Source organism: Corythoichthys intestinalis, chromosome 8, assembly GCF_030265065.1.
Source record: "Corythoichthys intestinalis isolate RoL2023-P3 chromosome 8, ASM3026506v1, whole genome shotgun sequence".
In the NCBI taxonomy this organism is placed as follows: Eukaryota; Metazoa; Chordata; class Actinopteri; order Syngnathiformes; family Syngnathidae; genus Corythoichthys; species Corythoichthys intestinalis.
Genome location: NC_080402.1, coordinates 45258976 through 45286577, shown reverse-complemented (window position 1 = coordinate 45286577; position 27602 = coordinate 45258976). Strand labels below are relative to the sequence as shown.

The following is a 27602-nucleotide window of genomic DNA, read 5'->3' as shown; positions in this document are numbered from 1 at the left end:
CCTGGGCCTCCGTAACACCTCAGCAGTGCCACAGGCTGATTGCCTCCATGCCACGCCGCGTTGAAGCAGTCATTTCGGCAAAAGGATTCCCGACCAAGTATCGAGTGCATAGCTGATATAATTAATTGAAGGTTGACTTTTTTTGTATTAAAAAACACTTTTTTTGTATTGGTCGGATGGAATATGCCATTTTTTTTGATAGTCAAGAAAAACCAAAAATCCCTTTTTAGCCAAAATCATCAATATTAAAACAATAAAAGGCTTGAACTACTTCAGTTGTGTGTCATGAATCTAAAATATATGAAAGTGTAATGTTTATCAGCACATTACAGAAAATAATGAACTTTATCACATTATGCAGTTTTTTGAGAAGGACTAGTATATTTTAATAATTTGCTGCCCCCCCCCCCAAAAAAAACAAACAAACAAAAAAAACTAGGCTGCAGTTTGGACACCTCTGCCCTAAACAATACCATTGCTTTAGATTAACCGTTGTAAACGGAAAATGTATATTCACTTACCCTTTAAAACTAACAAAAAAAGTTGTTTTTTTACCCCTTATTTTAATATTTAGAGCTTTTTAGAATGCTAACGTGACATTAGCCACATTAGCCGAGCCATATGCTAAGGTTGCTGCTAGAAGCAATTTTTTTGTAAAACATTTTTTTTTTTTTTAAACCTTCATTAATAGATTCAAGAGAAATTATATGTATTGTTCTGTAAACATCGCACAGCTGTTGTGATTAAAAAGAATGTTTTAGCACAAAATTAAACTGATTTAATATAAATATATTGTCAGTCTTTCTGCTTGACTCGAGTGGAAGTAGTGGCTTTCTTGTGTGTCCAAATTTGATCGTGTGGAAAGGTTTGTAAAAATGGAAGAAATACTCTAATTGTAAAAGTTGAGTTTTTACATTGAAAATGATTGACGCCAACATTTCATTTTTACATTTGACAGTTCTCAAATGTAAAAATCAGGACCTCACCGAAAAAGCGTAAGTGTATCAAACTAGCGATCAAACGAGAGTGAATGGCGAGCAAACAGCTGGTGAGCAGGACCGCGGCACGAATGCTGTCAAATGCGACCTCCCAGAGTGTTGACAGCAGCAGTTTTATGAAGCTTGGCACCTTTTCGTCATGGCCAATCAGCAGCAGCGACGTCGTCTGTCCGTCCGGCGTCGGAGTGAGAGGGGGAGGCCGCCAGTTGGCGGAAGTGACGATCAGCTGACTGAAAGAGTCTCAAAAAACAATAATTAAATGGCCAGGGCCGTCACAAATAGCAAAAAAACATATTAAAAAAGCCTTTTATTTCATGTTTTGACGACTGACCATTGCCATCCATTTTTTCCGCTGTTGTTGTTCTTCCCATGCTGCACAACCAACCATCACAGGCCACTGATCTATAAAATGTTAGGTGTAAACAATGAACCATGACACCAATTTCACCAATTGTTCAATAAAAAATGTTTTTCCTTTATCAAAGGGTAATAAGTTGTTATTGTTATACATTACACCATGTTACAGAAAATAATATTTTGTTCCTGTCTTGTAATCATTTTATTTGTGTTGCTTGGGTCCAAACTAAATGAAAAATGCCTTTAAAAAGGTACAGGTTTGGTATTGCTAAAATTAGAGGCTATCTTCAAAATTTGAGTCAAGCGGGAAATATTTGTTAAACGTAATTTCTTTGTGTTTCAGGTCAAACTAAGTCTATAAAATAAAAATGAAAAATGTACACACACATAAATATAAGCATTAGAAAGTACATCAGTAAAGAAAAGTGGAAAATAGAATCTAAAAGCCGTGAACTCCATCTTTTTGGGAAAGAAAAGTGTTTTTATATGTCAATGCTACGAAACAAACTAGGATGTGCCATTTAGAACTTGGGAACAAACTATGTTATATACATGGTGTTATCTTTAAAGGGGAAATATGAAGTAAGGTTGGCCAACCATGTTTTTGAATAATATCAATGGCTAAACAGTTATAAGCATATTTTCGTTATTTTTTTTTTAACGCAACCCTTCCAGATTCTTTAACCCATAGCAACGCCCTTGACAACAAAAATGCTTTTCTTCGGCAATCTTCGGAAATTACGTCGCACCTAGAAGTGCGAGGGAAGTCCGCCATAGAACAGTATTGTTTGTTGCATTGCTTCTCAGTAAGATGCCACGGCGATGTGTGGCGATGTTTTGTTCTCATTCAAACGAAAAGTTGTATTAGTGGCCAAAGGATAGCAGGGCACGTAAATGGACATCTTTCGTTCGCACGAAGCGAATGAATTTCACGCCATCACCGAGTAGTGTTCTCTGCTGCAAACACTTCGAAGATGCCTGCTTCCTTAACCAGTCTGCTTATGATCAAGGATTTGCCAAAAAGTAAGTGTGATTTTTCGATAGATGACTGATGACTTTGTCAAAGCAGAGCTGCCAACTGTTGTGGAATGAACAGTATAAGCTAGCGACGTTAGCCAAAAGTTAACTCGTGGCAATCCCCGATCAAAGTTGTTGTTGTGTTCGCTAGGTTAAGCGTGTTTAATTTGTGCGTCATCTACGATCTTGTCCGAAAGGGTTAATCCACTGTCAATCGGGAAAGGGGTGTGGATGTGCATATAAGCGGGTCGGCGTCGTGGTAAATGGTCACGTTGCCGTAAGAGACACACACCGCCGGTGAGTTTGTGCACATTTATTTGTATTTCTATTATGTATTTCCACCTTCATGCTTCAAGCATTGCATTGCATTTGTACGGTCCGGCGTTTCACGGTGATCGCTTGACAGCCTTCTAGTTTGTGTTTTACTGTACGAGAACCGCTGACAGGTGACAACAACAAGCGTGTTGCTTTTAATGTCTGGCAGCGAATCAGCGAGCGCGCAGGTCACGCAGTGAATCATGGGAAATGTAGTCTCGGGACAACACTGAAGTGGTGCTTTGTAATCTGTTCGCTTGTGTGAAAAAACTACATTTCCTCACGCCATTAGACGCCACTTCCTCCCGAGAGCCCCGAGCTGTGTTGTACTGTTAGCTCCATGTGTTAATAAAGAAACAAAGTTGTCGGCACGTCGTGTGTTTGATACATTTGTAAACAAAAAGCTCATAACAAGACACTATGCACGATCCGTTTAAGAGACACTGGAGTAGTAGGAGGCGAGGAGGAGATCAGCGAGAAGCAAAACTATGCGGTCGAATGTGGCGGCAGTCCGCTATTATTTTGTTTTCTTATTGTTGCCACAATAAAGTGGAGAAAGCCATCAACGACTCATCTCCTTCTTTCCCCCCAACGTTTTTATATTATTATTTTATATGAACGAGAGCTGCCGGATCTGCCAAAATGAAGTCTGAATTTTTTTTTTTTTTTTAACAATGTCATCAGATAGACAAAAACATAAAATTATGTGCAAATGCCTGCATCTTCAAATCATGAAAATAATAACAGCCTATATCTTACCAATGTTGTAATCTCGATGGGTCTTGTATCCATTCCATGTCAGGTAGTCTAGGCACATTGTTTGCATCCTGATTAGCGTCTGGCTAATACATGTTAGGTCCAACATAAAATTCCAACCTCCTCTACTTCCTCCAACTCTTAAAAAACTCCCTCGCACTCGATCTATCGCTTATATCGCTGTTTGAATCATTGTTTGAAGGGCTTTGTATGGCGGCCGTATGTATGGAGCTGCCATCGCTGTTCCCGGTGTGACGTATCACTTCCGGGTTCATCCCCTTTCAGGCTCAAACTTGGGAAACGCAATTATTTTGTCAAATATACAACATATACATGATTTTTTTCATGCTTTATTTGTTGGACAATGTCTAATTACTTTAATTGTGACCCTATTTGGCATGTGAAGAAATTAATTCACATTTCTGCTTTAATATATTACCACAGGTAGGTGAATCAAGGAAATCCAGACATTCTCTGGAAAAACAGTATTCTTGTTGTGAAAAAACCTAAATCATCTTGCATTTCAATGTAAAAATAGATTTCACGTGCAAATGCTAACACAAACATGAAACTTTCACTCCACATTGGAAAGTTCCCTTCTGCGTAACAGTTTACATAGTTTTCAGTTGTTGCCTTACCCCTACAAATGCAAAACTAGCATTTAAATATACTGTATGTTATAATGCAATGACAAAATCAAACTAGTACTTAGATACGCGATTTTATCCATTTTCTACGGTGGCCGAGAGGTGTCAGGCGAAATGCAAAGTCCAAACACTTTGCAAATAGAAAAAGCACAAACCCCAATTGCAAACTCTTTGCAAAAGACAAAAAGCACGAATGCAAACTGCCACAACACGATCCCCAATTCCTAAAGCGCGATCGCAAATTGGCAAAAGCACAAACCCCAATTGCCACAACACGGCAGCAAATGGCTCGCAGCACGAATGCAAATAGCCACAACACAACCCCCAATTCCTAAAGCGCGATTGCAAATTGGCAAAAGCACGAACGCCAATTGCCACGACACGACAGCAAATGGCTCGCAGCACGACCGCAAAAGGCTTGCAAGACAATTGCAAAGACGATGATCCAAAAGTTAAAAAAAATAAAAAGTAATAATAATAAAGACGTCACTTTGTATATTGCTATATGTGCTTTGTGACCATCTCTACGGGCCTCAGTAAAGTTGCCCCCCCCCCCCCCCCCCCATCAGACGCAAATTTATATAAAAATGATGTTAATCGTATGTGCTGCAACGGTTTTGTAGATACAGTATTATTCTTTTATTGCGATATTAATTTCGAGTGGGGACGTCACTCGTAGCTTTTTCTTAGCTTAGCTCCCGCAGCTAATGGAGCGTACCAACTCTCTCAATAATAGAGGGGTGTCTTAACAACTAGCACGAACAGAGCACAAAAAAGTTCGGGTCCATTTTGCGGTAAATTGGGGGGCTTGAGATATTAATGTCGATTAATGATGTCCCTCTGAAACCCTCATTTACTGCAAAATGGTTCCGAATTGGTGCCATTCGTTTGTGCTAGTTGTGAGGACACTCCTCTGTTATTGAGAGAGTTGGTACGCTTCATTAAAATAACAGAGGGAGAGAGTTGGTACGCTCCATTAACATAACATAACATAACATAACATAACATAACATAACATAACATAACATAACATAACATAACATAACATAACATAACATAACATAACATAACATAACATAACATAACATAACATAACATAACATAACATAACATAACATAACATAACATAACATAACATAACATAACATAGGGGTGTCTAAAGTAGCACAAACGAATGGCACAAATTCGGAACCATTTTGCAGTAAATGAGGGGCTTAGAGGGACATCATCACTCGAAACTAATATCTCAAGCCCCCCAATTTACCACAAAATGGACCCGAATTTTTTTGTGCTCAGTTCGTGATAATTGTTAGGACACCCCTCTGTTATTGAGAGAGTTGGTACGCTCCCTTAGCTGCGGGAGCTAAGCTAAGAAAAAGCTACGAGTGACGTCCCCACTCGAAATTAATATCTCAATAAAAGAATAATACTGTATCTACAAAACCGTTGCAGCACAAACGATTAACATAGTTTTTATATAAATTTGCGTCTGATGGGGGGGCAACTTTACTGAGGCCCGTAGAGATGTCTTTTTTATTATTATTATTTTTTTTTTTTTAAATCTGGGTCATCGTCTTTGCAATTGTCTTGTGAGCCTTTTGCGGTTTTGCTGCGACCCATTTGCTGTCGTGTTGTGGCAATTGGCGTTCGTGCTTTTGCCAATTTGCAGCCGCGCTTTAGGAATTGGGGATTGTGTTGTGGCAATTTGAATTCGTGCTGCGAGCCATTTGCTGACGTGTTGTGGCAATTGGGGTTCTTGCTTTTGCCAATTTGCGATCACGCTTTTGGAATTGGGGATCGTGTTGTGGCAGTTTGCATTCGTGCTTTTTTTCTTTTGCAAAGCGTTTGCAATTGGGGTTTGTGCTTTTTCTATTTGCAAAGTGTTTGGACTTTGCATTTCGCCTGACACCTCTCGGCCACCGTAATTTTCCCATAAAAGTCGCAATTATCGCTGTCAGTTCCATTGAAAACCTTTTTTTTTTTTTTTTTTTTTTTAACAAACTTTATTTACACAAAAACAAATACACATAATGGGTGAACAATTCACACACAATCAACAGATTTACAACAACAACAAAATAATAAATAAAATGGTCGGGGTCATTTTTAACACAAGCCGTACTGTTTGCAAAGTCTTTTGGTCTTTATAGCTTTGGGATTCAAAGAGTAACTCAAATCGTCCAAATATAAAGAAAACATTTTCCCAAAGACATGAAAATTTGGTCTTTGATTAGCATATTTTACACAGTGAATGTGAAATTTTGCCAATATTAAAATAAGATTTACAACATATCTTTTATCCATTTCTGGTTTTTTCAACGTTGGATAGGCCAAACAAAATATGTCTAAAAACAATTTTCAATGATGGCACAACTTTGGAATTAATATAATTGTTCAGGTCAACCCAAAAGATGTGGGATTAAATACATTCCCAAAACAAATGGGAAATAGATTCCTCTGCATTTGCACAAAAAGAAGATAATGTCTCAATATTAATTTTAAATTTAACCATTGTCGTCTTTACAGGATAACACCTGTGAAGTAATTTGAGTGTGATTTCTTTTACTTTTTTTCTTAATAAATATTTTCTAAGCAAAAGCCAAGTATGTTTCCATTCAATATTTTCGTATAAATTATTCCAGTAAGAAATTGCTGCAGGTTTGGAAGCTATCTCCTTTTGAATAAGTCCTCTCAAACAATGGTTGGAGGCTTCAGAGTTAATAGTGCACGTTTATAACCAATAAACAGAGACTTTGGATCAAAGATTGGCACGTTACAATTTCTACCTTTAGGAGAATTTTGTAATAACCTTCGAGACCCCTTTGGTATTGCATCAAACACAACAGAATATTCACGAGGCGTAACAACCATACCATAAGATAAACAAAATTCTTGATAAGTGAAAAGTTGACCATCTTCATTCAATAATTTACTAACTAAAAATTAGGGCTGTCAAACGATTAAAATTTTTAATCGAGTTAATTACAGCTTAAAAATTAATTAATCGTAATTAATCGCAATTCAAACCATTTATAAAATATGCCATATTTTTCTGTAAATTATATATATATTCTGTAAAATAAATTGTTGGAATGGAAAGATAAGACACAAGATGGATATATACATTCAACATACGGTACATAAGGACTGTAGTGGGCATTTCACTCTACTGTCATTTAAATCTGTCTATGCTGTCCTTACTCCGAAGCGTCTACTTTTTCCAATGACGCCATAATAATCAGACTTCTTTTTCATCTGATTTATTCATAAAATGGCCTCAAACCATTGTCCTCTTTAGACCGTCGTAAAACTACAAAAAAAAAGTACACAAGCATTGCATTAGCAACAACATTAGCTTAGCACGCTATACAGGTTCACAAAACATAAACAAAAAGCGTCTCATACAAAAAATATAACGTTTCGCTTACTAACATAATATGTACATTATTTACAACAACCATACTTACGGACAAATCTTGTCCAAAGATCATATAAGCACAACATTACAATGTAGGCGTCAGCCCAAGATGTTGTGCAGCCATTTTGAACTGGCAAGACAACAATAAACCATGTCGCAAAGCGACCACAAGAGTTCGCTGTTAGACAGCACAAAAAGCCTTGCTGTAAAACGTACCAAAAGGCAGAATAGACCCTACCCACGTGACGTCACAACTCCGCCCTCCTGACTGGTGCCGCCCAATTGTCCGTCAACACATTGTGTTTACCTGTTACGGCTACGTACATTCCTCCTATTTACGGCGTGTTTTTCTGCTCGTTAACATTAATAATCAAAATGGTGAAGGCGTGTGTGGCGGTCGGTTGCAATAACAGAGAAGATAGACGGAGAGACTTGAAGTTCTACCGGATTCCGAGCGACCCGGAGAGGAGAGAGCGAGATGGGCTGCTGCAATTCGACGAGAAAACTGGGCTCCAAACGATTACCACAGATTATGTAGTAGTCATTTTATATCTGGTAAGATGCGTTTAATATATATTTAGAGGGTTTTGGGCTGACAACCACAATTAAGATTATTGTTAGGCTAATAGCCGACAACATACACGTATGTATGTAGTGAGAGTGCTATCGCTAAACCATATAAACATTAAAAGCCCTAGCTCCATTGACAAATGACATGAAATACATTAGACTTGACAGTGGATGTTAGCAAGAACAAAAGATTTTGAATTGAAAATTTTGTAACTCACCTTTCCAAGCACAAGATAGATTCCTGCCGAATCTTCGTGGACGAGGACCTGTTTCACCCAACCAGCAACGAAGTATTTATAAGCCTCCAAGCTCTTAAAGTTTTTCAAACTTTCGTGAGAATAGGCTGATTTTGTGCGGACAAGATAGTTGTAAATATCAGGGTAGCTAGCAGATGTCAGGCAAAGACGGCGCAGACAGCGGGTCGAAAAACATCGATTTAGGCATCAAATATGGATCTGGCGAATGGATAAACTGAAGCTTTTCCACATAACGTCTTTTATGCAACGCATCCAGTGAGTTTACGGCATCCGAAAGCACCGGGTCTTCCATGAAATGCATTATAAATTGCTCGATCAATTGAAACCAATGCTAATACAGAGACAAAATGACGGACAAGTGGGCGGAACCATATAGCGAGCACGTGGTTTTGTGACGTCGGTGGGTAGGGTCTGTAGAAGACCGCCCACTTGTCCGTCATTTTGTCTCTGTATTAGCATTGGTTTCAATTGATCGAGGAATTTAAAATGCATTTCATGGAAGACCCGGTGCTTTCTGATGCCGTAAACTCACTGGATGTGTTGCATAAAAGGCGTTATGTGGAAAAGCTTCGTTCTATACAGTCGCCAGATCCATATTTGATGCCCAAATCGATGTTTTTCGACCCACTGTCTTCGCCCTATCTGCCTGACATCTGCTACGCTGATATTTACAATTATCTTGTCCACACAAAATCAGCCTATTCTCACGAAAATTTGAAAAACTTCAAGAGCTTGGAGGCTTATAAATACTTTGTTGCTGGTTGGGTGAAACAGGTCCTCGTCCACGAAAATTCGGCAGGAATCTATCTTGTGCTTGGAAAGGTGAGTTACGAAATTTTCAATTCAAAATCTTTTGTTATTGCTAACATCCACTGTCAAGTCTAATGTATTTCATGTCGTTTGTCAATGGAGTTAAGGCTTTTAATGTTTATATGGTTTAGCGATAGCACTCTCACTACATACGTACGTGTATGTTGTCGGCGATTAGCCTAGCAATTATCTTAATTGTGGTTATTTGTCAGCCCAAAACCCTCTAAGTATATCTTAAATGCATCTTACCGGATATAAAATGACTACTACATAGTCTGTGGTGATTTTTTGGTGCCCAGTTTTCACGTCGAAATGCAGCCGTCCATTTCGCTCTCCTCTTTGGATCCCTCGGAATACGGTAAAACTTCAAGTCTCTCCTTCCATCTTCTCTGTTAGTGCAACCAACAGCCACACACGCCTTCACCATTTTGATTATTAATGTTAAGGAGCAGAAAAACACGCCGTAAATAGGAGGAATGTACGTAGCCGTAACAGGTTAACACTGTGTTTTGACGGTCAATTGGGCGGTACCATTCAGGAGAGCGGAGTTGTGACGTCACGTGGGTAGGGTCTATACTGTCTGCGCGGGACATGTGCGTTAATTGCGTCAAATATTTTAACGTGATTAATTTAAAAAATTAATTACCGCGCATTAACGCGATAATTTTGACAGCCCTACTAAAAATGTTATTTTTGACCCATCTTTCAATATAAAAAGATCTATTTCGATACTGTATATCTTGGTTGTTCTGCGCTGCTTGTGCTTGGAACTACCCATAACCTGCAGGAACCACGTGGCCACCTGCAGCGACATCAAAGAGTGTCGCGACTATCTTGGCAAGGCACGCCAGTCTTGTAACGGGATCGGTTGATCCTTGTTTCTGATGGACATTGCAGCCAATCAGAACCCGGCTTCTTGCTTAGAACATCAGTGGGAATCACGTGATGACGCATTTGCTTCACAAAGAATCGATTTAGTGGGCGCTTGATGTTTTTGGAAGACGTTCTGTTCATATTCATGCTGGATTATGGTCATTCACCACGAAGTAGCTGAAGACTCAGTAAGTGTGGACACCGCAATGCTCGGCATCCTCCCGCTTCCCGCTCTCTTCGCCCTCGCCGAGCAGTCCTTCTCTCTGAAAAAGCGCCGGCGTCCTTTCTCCTCTTCATCTATGTCCAACTCCTCCTTCTCATCCCCCGAGTGCCTGTCGCCGCGACCGCCGTCCAAGGAGTTGCCGTCGGTCAGCCGCGTCTTCGCCGAGAAAACGGACCCCTGGACGCCTCTGTCTTGTTCTCTCAGAAAGTCGCCCCTTGCGGAATCTGCGTACGACCCCAAAAAACAGCAGTCGTATTTTATTCAGTGCTTCACAACCAGTGTTGTTAATCTTACTGAAAAAAAGTAATTAATTATAGTTAGAAATTACTTCTCCCAAAAAGTAATTGCGTTAGTAACTCAATTACCTGAATGTAAGAGTAATTAGTTACTTGGCAAAGTAATTGGTGATAATTACTTTTTTGTTTTTTTCCCTCAAAAAAAAAAACAACAACAACAAAAAAAAACATTGGCCACACTATGTGAAGTTTTTTGTGAAGGTTTTTGGTACAATTGGCCCGAGCCCAATTCTTTACCCTAATTTACCCTTTACCCTGAATCAACTGTTAAAAGTTGTTAAAATTGCTCCCATTATTGCATTAGGTCCCTTCTCTCTACTTTCGACATATGAATATTTTAAAACTGTTTCATCATTTAAAGATTCCGATTTAGAAGTATTTTAGATAAAAAGTTACTTAGGTTCGCTAGGAAGGTTCTCTACAACAGAGCCGTCCTAAAAAGTCTACTGCTTTAAGATGGCGGCTGTCTACTAACTCATTTAGTGCCATGTCTGTCATTTTGCATCTAGTTATATCTATGTACAGTACATGTGGTATCTACCATGTCTACCATATCTACCATAACATGCGGGCGTAGTTTGTAGGCTATCGGCTACAACATGTATTATTGGAGCTACCTAGCATCGCGTTTGCTCGGCGTCACAACTTTCTTGCCTCCTCCCTACTCCTGCTCTGCTCTGTCGTCTCGGTGAGTCCGTCTCCCTCCGACTTTTCGACCAACAGTAACGCACAGTAACGCATGCCTTTCCGCCCTCAGTAACGGTAATGGCGTTGCCAAGATGAGAAAAGTATTAATTAGATTACCCACTACTAAAAAAAATAACGGCGTTAGTAACGCCATTATATTGTAACGCCGTTCTTAACAACACTGTTCACAACGCTAGGCTTGCTTGGAAGGGGCTCTTTTGGTGAAGTCTACAAAGTTAAAAATAACCAAGATGGCCGCCTGTGCGCAGTCAAACGCTCGCTCAACCGCTTCAAGGGCGACCGCGACCGGGACTGCAAGATTAGGGAGGCTCGCAACCAAGAGAGAGTCTGCCCGCACCCTCACATCCTCAACTTGGTGTCGGCGTGGGAGGAGGCCGGTCGCTTGTACATCCAGACGGAACTTTGTCACACCAGTTTGCTCCTCCACGCCGCGAGTCAAACTCCGGGGAACGATGAGTACATGGCGTGGTCATATTTGTGCGACCTCCTGTCGGCGCTGGATCACCTGCACTCTCGCCGTTTCGTTCACCTGGACGTGAAGCCCGCCAACATGCTGGTCACCGACTCGGGGCGCCTCAAACTGGGCGACTTTGGGCTCCTGCTGGAGTTTGGAGAAAGCGGGTCAAAGAAGGTAAGAGAAGACGACCTCGGGGGAGATCCCAGGTACATGGCTCCAGAGCTTTTTCGGGGCGAGTACGGACCCGCAGCGGATGTTTTCAGTTTGGGTGTTTCCATTTTGGAGCTCGCGTGCAATATTGAAGTCCCCAACGGTGGAAAAGGCTGGCAGCAACTCAGACACGGGCGTCTCCCCGAGGTCGCCAAGGGGCTTTCAGCAGACCTCCAGAAAGTTCTCCAGATGATGCTGACTCCAGAGACTCGCGAGAGGCCGACAGTACCGGAACTTCTCACGCTTTCGTCAGTGCGCAAACGCAGGTGGAAGAGACTCGCTTACCTTTTGTTGGCGGAAACAATTCTGACATTGACCTTCTACTACAAGATGGTACTCTGCTTCGGTCGGCGACTTTTCTCTTCACTTTACCTGCCGGTCTTCCGGACTGAGCTTGCGCCCTGCACGCCTTACAAAGATGGCTGGGAACGGGAGGCCACGCTGTTTCTCCGAGACACCTCAGAAGCGCTCGCCAAGGAGGACTCGCCGAGATTAGTAAATTTGAAAATCACGTCCTCTCCTCTTCGAATTTCCCCGCTATGCGGCAACCGGAGTCCTCACCTGGATCCGTGTGACTGGTCGCCACCTTATGAAGCCCGTGGACCCTCAAACGTCCACTCCAGTGATTCCTCGACACACAGCACCCCTACTCACACTGGATACATTAGACGTTTGTCGCGCCGGAAACGCTCTGATGACGGTTTGAACCAATCCGGCTTCGGACCCAAAAATCTGCTGTGTCTGTTTGAGGACAGCGTCGGGGAGGGACAGTCGTTCGAAATATATTGACTGAATGCACTGTTATTCACAAATTTGTACAGTATATGCAAACCAGCCAATGAGTTAATGTTTTTTTTGTGTTTTGTGAGAGAAATTAGTTCTGACATTGTTCTTGTTGAAAGATTTGCTTCTAAATACATGTTTGATGATGCCTGTTGAGAAAAAAAAGGGGAAAAAAAATAAAATATAGTACAAACCTTTTGTAAGGTTATGACTGGGATTTTTTTTTTTCTTGTGAAATTATGACTGAATTTTACCTTGGAAAAACACTTTTAATGTTTTGGGTAGTGATTTGTTTTTATGACAGAAACATATCCTTCTTTTTAATAATCGTTTTTACAATGACCTAGGTTTGGTCTTAATATTGGTAGGGACGATATAACAGCATAACCTGCATGTTTTTGCTGGGGGCGGGACATATATAAGACCAAACATATTTGGTGAATGGGGGTAAGGGCTACATTTCTCACGAATATGAACCTAATTAATTGATAGGCTAAATCAGACATGTCCAAAATCCGGCCCGGGGGCCAAATGCGGCCCGTGGTCAAATTTCATTCGGCCCCCAGCCTCTGTCATAAAATCAATAATGTCTGGCCCGCACACAGACTTAATAAAGTGGTCAGCAGTACTGCTACAAGCATATAAAGTAGCTTAACTAAAAATTAAGAACTAGCTTAACACTAAATGCTGCTCCTCATTTACCCACTAAAAGGCAGCAGCACTCTAAGCAACATTACCACATGTGACCCTTTACTCCCAATTTTGTAAAATGATGACAATCAACAAAAAAAAACGTTGACTGCAACGGCCGGCGCTTCAAGGGTAGGTGGAAATCGGACTATTTCTTCACTAAAATATGCAAGAAATTTGTCTGGCTCATTTGCAAAGAGACAGTCGCTGTTTTTAAAGAGTTCAATATGAGGCGATATTACCAAAACAAGACACGCTGACATGTACGACAAGATTAATTGAAGCAACTTGAAGCTAGTTTAATTTCACAACAGCAGTATTTCGCAAGAGCCCGAGAGTCGAAAGAGAACGCCACAAAGGCTAGTTGCGAAATTGTTGAAATTATTAATTAAAGAAAAAAATAATAAGGCAAATGTGACACACAATGGCTTGCTAAATTTTGCTTAAATATATTGTTTTACGTAAAGGACGTCAGCCAAGGTCGGCCCCCCACATTTTTATCACACCAAATCTGGCCCCCTTTGCAAAAAGTTTGGACACCCCTGGGCTAAATGATTAATGCAAAAATAAATCTATTAACCTATACTAACTTTCACATTGCAAATTTATAACGTCTTAATCTGATATTTTTTGTTAAATCTAGTCAAATAATTTTCTCCATTTTTTTTTTTGAGTGTTAAAGGCTAATTAACAGATTAATGCATCAGATTCTTCCACTCACTTTAAATATTACTATTTGTTCGTACTGTGCCCATACATCTAAAAGTTGTTCATTTTTCACCGAAATCAAAAAAATTCTTGAATTAAGAACATTTCTGACACATTTTTCTTTTAAGATTAAATATACAAACTTTTTGCTTAAAATAAGTCGGTTAAGCTTATTTTCAGCTAGCAGTTTTTCGTATTTCAAGAAATCTCAGTGAGTAAAATTGACTTGAAGCGCTGTAGCGAAATTAGTGGAGAGTTCCCCACCTCCACAACACTGACGTCTTTTACTTACAGTGGCTGCTGCTGGCAGAAAAAAAACTTCTAATATCCCTCGTCTTTGAAGGGGGCGGGGGAGGCGGCATGTTGTATTTCTGTCGGGCTGTGAATGTGTGTGTATGGGGGGGGTGTCAGTTCATCAGCCAATCAAATGTGCGTTTTATGGGAAAAAATGGATTGGCACATTCAGCGAGTGAAAAGGGGTCAGTGTAAGTCTGAACATAATAAAAGTACTGTAATTCAGTTAATAATGGTAGGATCAATTCTATCCTTATAACATATAGGAAGGGTAGATGGGAACAAATGACCTATATACAGTGCTGCTCGAAAGTTTGTGAACCCCACAGCGATGGTCAGATTTTTTGTAAAAAAAACTAAAATAACCTTATTAAATGTTAAGTTATACCCAAATCCACAATACTGACATTCCAAATAATGGACTGAAACAAAAGAAATAGTTATATTGTCATTCTTTATTTAACAAAAGTGGTTGATTTAAGAAAAACTCAGATATCATGTGTGCAAAAGTATGTGAACCCCTTCAGTTAATAGGATATTGCGCCTCCTTTTGCAGAGATTACCTCAACCAAACGGTTTCTGTAGTGACTAATCAGCCTCTCACATCTACTTTGGGGGATTTTTGCCCATTCTTCCTTGCAGAACGCAGTCAGTTGAGAGAGGTTTGATGGGCGTCTGGCATGAACTGCTCGCTTCAGGTCCCGCCACAGCATTTCAATGGGATTTAGGTCAGGACTTTGACTGGGCCAGTCCAGAACACGAATCTTCTTCTTTTTCAGCCATTCCTTGGTTGTATTGCTGGAATGCTTTGGATCATTATCATGTTGCATGATCCACCTTCTGCCAAGCTTTAACTTCAAAACAGATGGCGTCAGGTTATGTTCTAGGATTTGACAATATTCCTCAGAATTCATGATTCCCTGGACTATGTGGAGTTGTCCAGGTCCTGAGGATGAAAAGCAAGCCCAGATCTTGACATTCCCACCTCCATGCTTCACTGTTGGGAGAAGGTTCTTTTGGTGGTATGCAGTGTTGACTTTTCGCCAGACATGGCGGTTTTGGTTGTGACCAAACAGTTCAATTTTGCACCTACATCAGTTGATGAAAACTCTTTTTAATTTAGTCTCGACAACACAACTGTTAAAAAAACAAAAAAAAAAAACTACTGAATTGATTGATTAGGAAATCAGGTTGAAATAATAGAAAATTCCAAAATGTTGAGGGGGTTCACAAACTTTTGAGCAGCACTGTAACTGAAGTCATTATATAATGCAAATAAAGTTGCTTAAAAGTGGGTATAATATGAGCATCCTGCAAAGTTGGTAGTGTTATGTCCCTACCGTCCCTATGCAATCCTATGCCCTTGCTTTTTTTATCTTAAACATTTTTCTAAGGTTCTGACTTTCGGAATAAATGCAGCTTTTTCTATCAAAACCTATGACTTGAATACAAAAAAATGTGACTTGACTAGGGACTTATTTTCAGGTCACAGCCTTTGAGCTAAAAAATGTGTTCCTATATTTACTTTTTTTCCTTCACAAAAATATTATTTCTAATAAATACGTGACTTTCCCCCCGAAAAGATTACACTGCTGGCCAAAAGTATTGGCACCCCTTGCAATTCTGTCAGATAACATCTCCCAGAAAATGATTGCAATTACAAATGCTTTGGTAGTAATATCTTAATTTATTTTCCTTGCAATAAAAAAAAAAAAAAACACAAAATAGAATTTAAATAAATAAATAATTATCATTTTACACAAAACTCCAAAAATGGGCCGGACAAAAATAATGACACCCTCAGCCTAGTACTTGGTAGCACAACCTTTAGACAAAATAACTGCAAACAACCCCTTCCGGTATCCATCAATGAGTTTCTTACAATGCTCTGCTGGAATTTTAGACCATTCTTCTTTGGCCAACTGCTCCAGGCCTCTGAGATTTGAAGGGTGCCGTCTCCAAACTGCCATTTTCAGATCCCTCCACAGATGTTCTATGGGATTCAGGTCTGGACTCATTGCTGGCCACTTTAGAAGTCTCCAGTGCTTTCTCTCAAACCATTTTCTAGTGCTTTTTGAAGTGTGTTTTGGGTCATTGTCCTGCTGGTAGACCCATGACCTCTGAGGGAGACCCAGCTTTCTCACACTGAGCCCTACATTATGCTGTGAAATTTGTTGGTAGTCTTCAGACTTCATAATGCCATGCACACGGTCATGCAGTCCAGTGCCAGAGGCAGCAAAGCAACCTCAAAACATCAGGGAATCTCCACCATGTTTGACTGTGGGGACTGTGTTCTCTTCTTTGAAGGCCTTGTTTTTTTCCCCTGTAAACTCTTTGTTAATGCATTTTCCCTAAAAGCTACTTTTATCTCATCTGACCGAACATTTTTGGCTTTCTCAGGTAACCCCAGCCTGGCTTTTTTTATGTCTCTGGGTCAGAAGTGGGGTCTTATTGCATATTACATACATATAGTCCCTTTTCATTCAGACGCCGACAGATAGTACAGGTTGACACTATTGTACCCTTGGACTGCAGGACAGCTTGAACTTGTTTGGACGTTAGTCGAGGTTCTTTATCCACAATCCCCATAATCGTTCGTTGAAATCTCTCATCAATTTTTCTTTTCCGACTACATCTAGGGAGGTTAGCCACAGTGCCATGGGTTTTACACTAATTGATGACACTGCGCATGGTTGACACAGGAACATTCAGGTCTTTGGAGATGGACTTGAAGCCTTGAGATTGCCAATGCTTCCTCACAATTTTGCTTCTCAAGTCCTCAGATAGTTCTTTGGTCTTCTTTCTTTTCTCCATGTTCAATGTGGTACACACAAGGACACAGGACAGAGGTTGAGTCACCTTTAATCCATTTTAACTGGCTGCAAGTGTGACTTAGTTATTGCCACCACCTGTTATGTGCCACAGGTAAGTAACAGGTGCTGTTAATTACACAAATTAGAGAAGCATCACATGATTTTTCAAAGGGTGCCAATACTTTTGTCCAGCCCATTTTCTGGGTGTTGTGTAAAATGATAATGATTTGAATTATTTATCATTCTCTTTTGTGTTTTTTCATTACAAGCAAAATAAATGAAGATATTACTACCAAAGCATTTGTAATTGCAATCATTTTCTTGGAGAAATTGAGCATTATCTGACAGAATTGTAGGGGTGTCAATACTTTTGGCCAGCAGTGTGTTTTTTCTCCTTCCCGCCCCCCAAAAATACAAATTTATTAAATCCACATTGACTGAAAACACTTTTATTGTCTTTTCTTGGCAAATTTCCCCCTCTGACCAAACAGGAGGAAGAGATTTTAACGTCCAAATATAATCGGAAGTAGAAGATGATGCATAAAAATGGCGAGGAAACAACATTCTAATTTGTTTGATATGTTTTATCATGTAAAAAAGAAAAACATCAGCTTGTGTTTTGACTACAATCAGGAATTACAGCTGCAGGCAACAATTTGCGGTGAATTCTGAGAACTGGCTGGCTTCCTGTCAATTTTAGGCCAGGTTTCTTAAGACCGTTTGATGTGTCATGGCCAATGTTTACAATCGCAAATGGACCTTAAATGCTAGCTAGCTTTATTATGTCAGATTTCCTGTGCAATTGAAATCTCTTTGCTCGTGCTGTCAAGAAACCCATTTTCAGGTCGATAAGTTCAACTAGTGTGAGGGGCTGATATTTTTCACCAGAATGCACACGCTTTCAAAACGTGCTTGGCCTGAAACAATGGAAGCGGAACAAAAATATTAACAGTTCGAGCATCCAGCTGTGGTTACATCATCACGGTCATTCATGTAAGTTTTGCCAAGTGGGCGGAGCTTTGTTCAATCAGCCAATCATCAAGTTCTGAGTTATGCCCGAGTCCAAGCATTTACATTCTCCACCATCCAGTCAGTGATCATTTAGACGGTGTCAGTTTTTCTTCTGCCAGGTCTGTCCATCCATCCATCCATCCATCAACAGGACGAGGCGCTGATTTTCTCCGACACTTCCGGGTCTGACTTTGCCACCAGGAAGCGGAGGCGACCCCCACCCAGGCGGATCAGATCCACCGCACTGCACGCAATGACGGGGAAGAGAGAAAAATAGTTACAAACAGCATATCCACTGACCTTTCTGGCTTCTGAGGTACTGGCAGAGATGGAAAAAAAATATTTTTAAATACAAGCCAAATTGAAGGAGGCTTTAAATTAATTTACAGATGTGTCTGCTTCTCAGGTAGCATGAAAACAAAAATGCCAGTTTCAGCCTACTACAGTGATCCCTCGTTTTTCGTGGTAAATGGGGACCGCCCACAAAAAACATGTATATGTTAACCCTTACAGACCTAAACATGCTGCTGAAGGACATGACGCGTTAGTGTCTAAATCAATGAATACACTCAATGTAGTTGCTGTTGCCATTTCTGGGAGATGATTTTGAAAAATTGCACTTTGTTCTGGTGTTTGAGTAAAAAAAATCCGTAAAAAAAGTTAAAATCATTGCAGATTTCTTGTGCCTTGAAAGGTGGAAAAGCGCTATACAAGTATAACACCATTTACCATTTTAATTTTGGCCCAGCATAAAAAATGCGGGTCTGAAGGGGTTAAAATATGGTATTTATGCATTGCAAATGCAATAAGTATGGTATAAATGAGATATATACGAGTACAAATCATTTCTATATATATCTTAACATTTTTAAATAAAATACTGATTTTTTTTTTCTTATTTGAAAAAAATCTGCGATGGACTGTGGGCGTGAAGTTTCAAGCGCATTGTAGCTTTTTAAAAGCCACCTAATTAAATAAAAGCTTCACCTCTGGTAGTCGGCTCCGATCAGACTGGTCCCGTTGACAGCAAGGATTCGATCACCGATCCTGAGCCGGCCGTCGGTCGCCGCCGGCCCCTCGGGGATAAGCGTCCGGATGTAGATCCCCGGAGCATTGAGAGGCGTGTGCTGTGAAAGGATGGGGAAAAAATTATAAAGTGTCAATCACAAATTTCATGATGACAGGAAATCTGGTTTAAAGGAATTGGGACAGCACTTGGCGCGATGCTGCAGGGTGCAGCCCCTGAATTGAGACGCAGCTAACGTGTTACATATTTAGGAGAAAGGATGAATACCAGTGTCACAGCACGCTTTAAGTTTTTCAATTTTTTTTTTTACGATTGGTTGTTTTGAATTTTTGTTGATCATTTGCCCTACTTTATCAAATGCATCACAAGCTCTCTATATAGAATCTTTTTTTTTAATTTTTTGAATTATATCATCATCATTAAACCAAATATATCAACAAAAATTCTTATTCTAACTGAGGAAAAAGGACACCCTACCACCTAATAGCTAGTGGTACCCCTTTTGGCTGAAATAACTTCAGTGAGACGCTTTTTGTAGCCATCTACCAGTCTCTGACATCAGTCTGAAAAAAGTTTGCCTCACTCATCAACGCAGAATACTTTCAGCTGTGAGATGTTTGAGGGTTTTCTTGCATGTACAGCCCATTTCAAGTCACTCCACGGCATCTCAATGGGATTAAGATCTGGGCTTTGACTGGGCCATTCCAGGACTCTCCATTTCTTCCTTTTCAGCCAGTCCTTGGTGGATTTCCTGGTATGTTTTGGGTCACTGTCATGTTGCAGGGTCCAGTTTTGCTTCAGCTTTATTTTTTTCACAGATGATCTCACATGTTCCTCAAGCACCTTCTGATAAATGATAGAACTCGTGGTGGATTCTATGATGGTGAGCCGGCCAGAACCTGCTGGAACAAACATCTCCAAACCATGACACTTCCACCTCCATGCTTCCCAGTTGGTATGAAGTTCTTTTCCTGGAATACTGTTTTGGGTTTACGCCAAAGATGTCCTCTGTTCTGGTGTCCAAATAATGTAATTTTAGTTTCATCTGTCCAAAGAACATTATTCCAGAAGTCCTGCTCTTTGTCTACATTCACTCTGGCAAACTTCAGTCTGGCCTTCATGTTCTTCTTGGAGAGCAAAGGTTTCCTCCTTGCACACCTCCCATGAAGGTTAAACTTGTGAAGTCTCTTTCTGATTGTAGAGGCATGCACTTTCACAAGAGCCTTCTGTAGGTCCCGTGATGACATTTTAGGGTTTTTGGAGATATCTTTTAGCATCTTGCAGTCAGCTCTCAGGGTTAACTTGCTTGGACAGCCAGACCTGGGTATGTTGGCATTTGTTTTGAATGTCCTCCTCTTGTGGACTATTTTCCGGACAGTGGAATGGCTGATTTTAGATTCTTTTGAAATCCCTTACCAGACTCAAAAGTGTCTACAATCTTCTTTCTGAAGGCCTCAGGCAGCTCCTTTGATCTCACCATGGTGTTTTCTCTCACTTCAACAGTCAGGGGCACACCAGACTAAATGTGAGGTTTAAATAAGGCAAGCCTCCTTCAAAACACTGGAAAATGATATTCTAATCACGTGCACCTGATGTGATACCCCTGTGTGTTATTTTAGCCATATTAAGTGGGATTGAATGTGGGGGTGTCCTAATTTATTCTTCAACAGAAATTGCATTTATTTAAATATACATTTTAAAGAAAGTTCAGTTTTAATTGTTTAGTTCTATTAGTTGAATCTCTCAAGAGTGTTAGAATTAATATTAAATATCCATATGACCAAGTATGTTAGAAAACACACAGGCTTCCGTCGGGTGTCCTAATTTTTTACATGACTGTATATGCCGCTACAAAACAATGATTTTAAAAGGATGGACATCCATTGCTTGCTATGGGCGGGCCGGCTTATAGTCACGTTGACTTTATAGTTCGGAGGTTACGGTCAGTGTTGTTAATAACGGCGTTACAATATAACGGCGTTACTAACGGCGTTATTTTTTTCAGTAGTGGGTAATCTAATTAATTACTTTTCTCATCTTGGCAACGCCGTTACCGTTACTGAGGACAGAAAGGCATGCGTTACTATGCGTTACTATATTGGTCGAAAAGTCTGAGGGAGACGGACTCACCGAGACGACAGAGCAGAGCAGGAGCGGGGAGGAGGCAAGAAAGTTGTGACGCCGAGCAAACGCGATGCTAGGTAGCTCCAATAATACATGTTGTAGCCGATAGCCGACAAACTACGCCCGCATGTTATGGTAGATATGTTAGACATGGTAGATATCACATGTACTGTATATAGATATAACTAGATGCAAAATGACAGACATGGCACTAAATGCGTTAGTAGACAGCCGCCATCTTAAAGCAGTAGGCTTTTTAGGACGGCTCTGTTGTAGAGAACCTTCCTAGCGAACCTAAGTAACTTTTTATCTAAAATACTTCTAAATCGGAAAAATCTTGACTTGAATCTATCTTTAAATGATGAAACAGTTTTAAAACTTTCATATGTCGAAAGTAGAGAGAAGGGAACTAATGCAATAATGGGAGCAATTGTAACAACTTTTAACAGTTGATTCAGGGTAAAGGGTAAATTAGGGTAAAGAATTGGGCTCGGGCCAATTGTACCAAAAACCTCCACAAAAAACTTCACATAGTGTGGCCAATATATATATTTTTTTCCCTCAAAAAAAAAAAAAAAAAAAAAAAAAGTAATTATCACCAATTACTTTGCCAAGTAACTAATTACTCTTACATTCAGGTAATTGAGTTACTAACGCAATTACTTTTGGGGAGAAGTAATTTGTAACTATAATTAATTACTTTTTTTCAGTAAGATTAACAACACTGGTTACGGTAGACATTTTGATATTGATATATTTTTTATATATTTTGATATTTTACATTATGAACTTGAACTTCATAGATGCAAATAATGGTGTGCAGGACTGTAAATGTGCCTTTGTTGTGGGTTAATATACTTTAGTCACAAAAAGGAGTTAAAATTTACAAATTAAATATTCTATTTGGAACTATTCAAAATGAACAAAGGGTTTGAAATTCCAATCTTAATAATAGATAAAGAGTGTTTTGAGTTGTAAGCGTTGTCATGGAACGAACTGCATCTGAAGTGTACATAAAAAAAACAACTTACCAAGCCGTCGATGAGTCCCATGCCGAGTCCATAGGGTCCTTTGTCCAGTTCCACTACAAACACCACACACATGTCATCAGGGAAAGGAGGGATGCCGGGGGAGGAGGACACGGGGAAGGGGAACTCACAGCCACCATTAACACAGCCTGCAGAGGACAGACACGCACCGCACACGCACCGCACACAGAGGGTCTTGCTAAGGGGTCCACACACACAAAAACGGTGGTGCAGGTGCGGGTGTAGGTGGGGGTTTCCAGAAGAGCTCCAAAACGCACTTCTCATACGTGCCTGTAGGCTTCACTGTTACTAAACCTTAGTTTAGTATACACTGCATGATTACACTGCCGAAAATATTCATTTTCAGGATTAGCGGTACAAAGAATAGATGGAAAATCATCATTAAAACAAACAAAAAAAAAAGGCAATTTCTCATAGTTTTATATACTATCATTCTAAAAGTACAGATTTTAGTGGCTTTTCAGATTTTCTAATGTACAACAGGTCAGTGTAATGTAATATACAACATTTGAGGGCAAATTCCAAAAAACATTTATAAAACAGATTGGCAAACTAACCCCACCCCCAATTGCCAATTTGACAAGCAACATAAAGAATCTGAACTGGTGACGTGTTAGCTCTTCTCGGAAACCCGCCACCACCTGCACTATGAATATTCGGTATCTCCCACAGTCCTACCTTCCATGCCGTTAGCAATAAGGCCATTGGCTTTTTTTCCGCAACCGTTCATCTGCAGAGCTCCCCCCCCTCCGCCTGGCCCTCCCTCGGGGTAGCCCGGCGTAGTGTGAGGGTGCTGGTGGTGATGATGATGATGATGGTGGTGGTGAAGGACACCGCCCCCGTTCCGCCGGAGGCTGTGGACTTGACTACGGCTGCTGTCTTCTTCTCCATCACCAGGGGCTAAACGGGGACTGCCATGCAGCAAGGGTGGGGGTAGCGGATCCCTCTAAATGACATTTAAAGGAGTCATGTGTAAGATTGGTGACCAAAAATTATACTGCAGCCATGGTCATAATATTGAATCACACAACAACCTCGTGTTGCCAGATAAGCCCTTTTATCTCAGTGATCAGAGGAATCTCCAATGCATATCCCTGTCTTATTTCTGATTTCGTCATGACTCATATGAGATTTATAACAATTTTTGTGCTCTTGTGGCAGACATTAATTCAGACTGTTCAGTAAAAGTGGCAACAGCCTTAGTTTAGGTAGCCTACACATTACTGAGCTCTGGCAACATGGATGCAGAAGCACAACTGATGTCGTAATAGTGTACCGCACGAATGCTATTTTTAGACCGCATGGCTGTGTGACGTCACCATCGTAAACCGGGAGGGGGTCAACATAGAATTGTGCTCGCATACAACCCATGCAAGTACTGCTTGTTTTCCGCCGGTTATCTTTCAAAAAAAGAACATGCCGAGTAAACACTGCTGCTATGGAACTTGTAGAAACAACACTAGACATTACGAGCGTCCACATTTCCCGAAGCAGAAAACTCAGAGGGAAAAAATGTGAACAATTGATCAACTTGTGCAGACATCCAAAAGACCAGTTTAACACCAGCTAGGTGAAGCCATTCCCCTTCATATGCAGAAAACATTTTGTTGGGGGCCATGGTCCTACAAATGAAAATCCTGATCCATTGCCTGCCACGAAAAGGTAAGGCATTTTGATATTTTTACTTATTTTTTTAGCGGGACGTTTTGCCGTGCTGCTTCTGTCTAAAAATGAATGACCTGAAAAAAATTACAATTTTATTTACATATCACAACAGTCATTTAAGCCTATTTTTCTAAAATACGGATATCTAAATAAATTAGCCATGTTTGGCCTTTGTCTTTTTGTAGTAAGCCTGTTCATGCCTACAGGTTGGCTCTAGTTTTAACAGCTTTACCTTTTCTGTTGCAAAGAAACAACCTTAGTAAGGGGGGAGTGTAAATAAATTATTAGAATTAAGATTTGTTATTAATTAAAAAATTTAAAGTGTTCATTGGCTGTCACTGAGGAGCATTTGCGATCGCTACACAAAAATAGCAATATAAATTACCCCCAAGAACGTTCGTAGGGAGACGTAAGACAACCAGAGGATATAAAATATAAGAAAGACAGGGCATATGGTGGTAATGGATAGCTTGTTAAAACAGGAGAACGTAACTGTCAGTGGCGAAAGGCAATGCACACAAGAAAAAGTCAATAAAAAAGCTGCCTCTGGATCAGGTCGGCACTTTTTCCCATCTTTTTTTCAGCCCTCGCATTCAAGCCACCTTTTTAACTTTTTAACATTTGTATGTTCTTCCACATCTTTACCAGTGAATTTGGCACTAGGGACATCCTTTTCAGACAGAATTGGTAGGTTAAGCTCAGTAAACATCTTGTTCGTACACTATTTACATGCATGTAGCATGATGGACAAACGCAAGTTTGACCCCCCCTTGCAGCAGTTGCTAATGTCATGAATAATAATGCGCAAAGGTGACGTGTTACGTGCGGTATGCTATTGGCTGATTGGTGAAGGCCGGGAGATCAGTAGAAAACACAAAAAATCAAAACGATAACTTTTAAATGTTATATTATTTGGGAAAATTTAGACTTTACCATTGACAACCACATCTTTTTTTCATGCCTATCAAACTATAAGGGCTATTGAATGAAAATTTATGTGCATTTCTTTTTAACTTTTCATTATAAAAGTTCAATAATCCTCCACATAAAGTATACATATTTGCATGTTTTCCCTGACGATAAGAACTGTAATATTCATGTATGTGTATGTCTTTAACTCTGCAATTGGCAGGCTGTAGATAGTTGCTAAACATGGGTTACACATTACACCTGTTGGAACTGGGATTGCTAGCATTGAATGATCATGTTTCACTGCCACTGACGATGATAGATGTCCAATCCAATTTGACAGGGTGGCTGGGAGTGGCAGTGGTCAAAAGATCGCTACCAGCACTCCCAGCCACTGGCAGCCAATGAGTTACTGGTTGTGATCCATTATGGGTGAAATCATGATGGGTTATATTCTAAACGGATTATTGTAGGTAGGGGCGTGACAAAATATCGAAATGGTGATATATCCTGATACTTTGTATCCCAAACGGTTATCAATATGCTCCTGTCAAGAAGTGAGATATTGTTTTAAAAAGGTGTCAATTAAAAAAAAAAAAAAGCTGCCATTGATGGTGCTCGACACCCAATCCATTTAGACTGGGAACGTTCGTTCATTCAAAACCAGGGCATTCACAGGTCACTTGCTTTTCAATTTAGGGCATTTACAGGTCATTTCCTGTAGAGTTTGAGTCACTGCCTATTCATTTGGGTGATCCCCAGGTCACTAACTGTTCTGTAACGCAAAATAAACAGCAAGTGACCCACAAAATACCCCAAAATCAACAGGAAGTAACTGAAAATCAGGTAAATGGCCCAAATTACTCATTGCCTGGCATTATCTGCCACTGACAGCCATAGACGTTCAATCCGTTTGAAGTGGGAGGGACCACCCTGCAGTTCAAATGGATTGGATGTCAACTAGTGATAAACTCATTCCAATTCACAGCAGAAGCTTGTTTTTCTGTTTATTAGTTTTTGTAGAATATCCTAGAATGATTTCCTGACCAATGTATCAGTATTTTGTGTTCTGTGACTAGTGTTTTATTCCCATCTCCCCACGAGTGAGTGATAACTTTATACATTTTTGGAGGAGAATGCAGTAAGTGCCCTCTTCTTGAGGATGACGATGATGATGTGCCCTAAAATGGAGGATTACGGTCTAGTCGACCTACTGATGAGACAGCCTGACTACTAAGCAGATTAGCCATGATTTAACCATGTCTAGCTCTTCTGCTACATCTTGTGTGTGCGTGCACGTGTGTGTGTGTGTGAGGTTTTCTTTCATTTGTAAGATTACTGAGGAGCACTTCAACCAGCGCAGCTGCTCACGCACAGATTACGCCAACTTTAGGTTTGTGTGTGTGCGGTTACAAGTGCGCGTGTATACCTTTATAAGTGTGTGCGTAAAAATGCATGTGGATGTGTTCGCGCGTGCATGTGTGCGTCTATGTGAGTGTTTCCAAATGTGTGGGCGTATGCATCTTTAAAGGTCTGTTCATAAATACTTGCAAGGGTGTTCAGGTACTGATGTACGTTTGTCTAAATGTGTGTACAAAAGACAGTGCATGCATGTACAAGTATGTGCGTATGTTTATGTGTGTAAGTTTTTTTAATTTCAGTAGCAAGATTACCAAAGAACTCCTCAACCAACACAGATGCTTACGCACAGATTACACTGATATTAAGTGTAGGGGTGTGGTTGTGTGCCAAATGCTGCTTCAGGGTGGTCCAATTGTTGCTTAAAAAATGGAAATCCTTCACCCAGCCCAGTTTTTAAATAAAAGGTGGTAAAAAGTGACATATAAGGCTGCAACAACTAATCGATTAAATCGGGTAAAATCGATTGATAAATTAGATGCCCATTAATTTGATAATCGATTTTTGCCAGCAGCTATGAGCAGTCCCGTTTGGGTCCTTGTTTGTGTGTAATGTAAGGCTGCATGCACCAGTTATTAGAGCAAGAGAGAGTGTCGAGAGTTACTTTGTCTTTTGTGTTGTTAGATCCACTTTGCCTCCGTCAGAGGAGAGTAAATGAAGCCAATTGTATTGTTTGTATTCTTTGGTGATAAACTGTGACTACATAGCACGGAGCACTAAGCTAGTTAGCGATCATGCTAATTACCGGTAGTGTCTTAAGTGTCCAGTTGTATTGTTTGGAGAAGCATATTAGCACTTGAGTTGTTGTTAAATAGTAAAGTCTCATTTGTTTTTATGAAGAAACCCCACACATAAACCCATTCACATCAATGTGTACTGCAATTCACATTAGTTCTCGCAGCTAGCTGCGTTCTTCATCTTCATCATTCTTCGACGCACGAGCGGAGTAATCCACCGCTAAGAGTCGTTTGCTCTTTTTTCGTTCCGTTAGTTTAGTTTCCTTTCACCACAAACACAAACTAAATTGTCATACAAAAGAGTGTACTTTAAAATTGGATTGCATTTATGAACAACCTTTTGAAGAAAAAAACAGATTCATTACAGTCTGCCCCTTTTTCATTCGATTTTGTTATTTAGCTTCTTCAATTTGTGAAGGTAATTGAAAAGAGTGACCTTTATCCGATTAATCGATAATAAA

The 27602-nt window shown here is 40.1% G+C and overlaps 2 protein-coding genes across 5 annotated transcripts in view; one reads left to right on the top strand and one right to left on the bottom strand.

Moving 5' to 3' along the window:
• Positions 1-9958: 9958 nt before the first annotated feature.
• Positions 9959-12827, top strand: LOC130920750 (membrane-associated tyrosine- and threonine-specific cdc2-inhibitory kinase-like). Its single transcript, XM_057844162.1, has 2 exons — positions 9959-10509; positions 11409-12827. Exons 1-2 carry the CDS (start codon positions 10174-10176, stop codon positions 12699-12701), a joined length of 1629 nt encoding a protein of 542 aa, XP_057700145.1. The 5' UTR covers positions 9959-10173; the 3' UTR covers positions 12702-12827.
• A 2836-nt stretch (positions 12828-15663) lies between these two features.
• radil (Ras association and DIL domains) overlaps positions 15664-27602 on the bottom strand; it is a 56721-nt gene continuing 44782 nt past the window's right edge. For 2 of the 4 annotated variants that reach the window (XM_057844049.1, XM_057844053.1), the window contains 4 exons: positions 23090-23357; positions 22394-22539; positions 19199-19338; positions 15664-18455 (listed from right to left, as the gene is read on the bottom strand). In XM_057844049.1, the coding sequence (XP_057700032.1) occupies positions 18356-18455; positions 19199-19338; positions 22394-22539; positions 23090-23357 (654 nt within the window). In that variant the 3' untranslated portion in view covers positions 15664-18355. Of the gene's footprint in view, positions 18456-19198; positions 19339-22393; positions 22540-23089; positions 23358-27602 lie in introns of those variants that run through there. The other 2 variants (XM_057844052.1, XM_057844054.1) reach the window with 2 other exon arrangements.

Coding starts and splice junctions, on each gene's coding strand:
- LOC130920750 (XM_057844162.1), top strand. CDS start 10,174: ATGGTCATTCACCACGAAGTAGCTGAAGACTCAGTAAGTGTGGACACC. Junction 10,510..11,408: donor AGTCGTATTTTATTCAGTGC/TTCACAACCAGT, acceptor TTAACAACACTG/TTCACAACGCTAGGCTTGCT.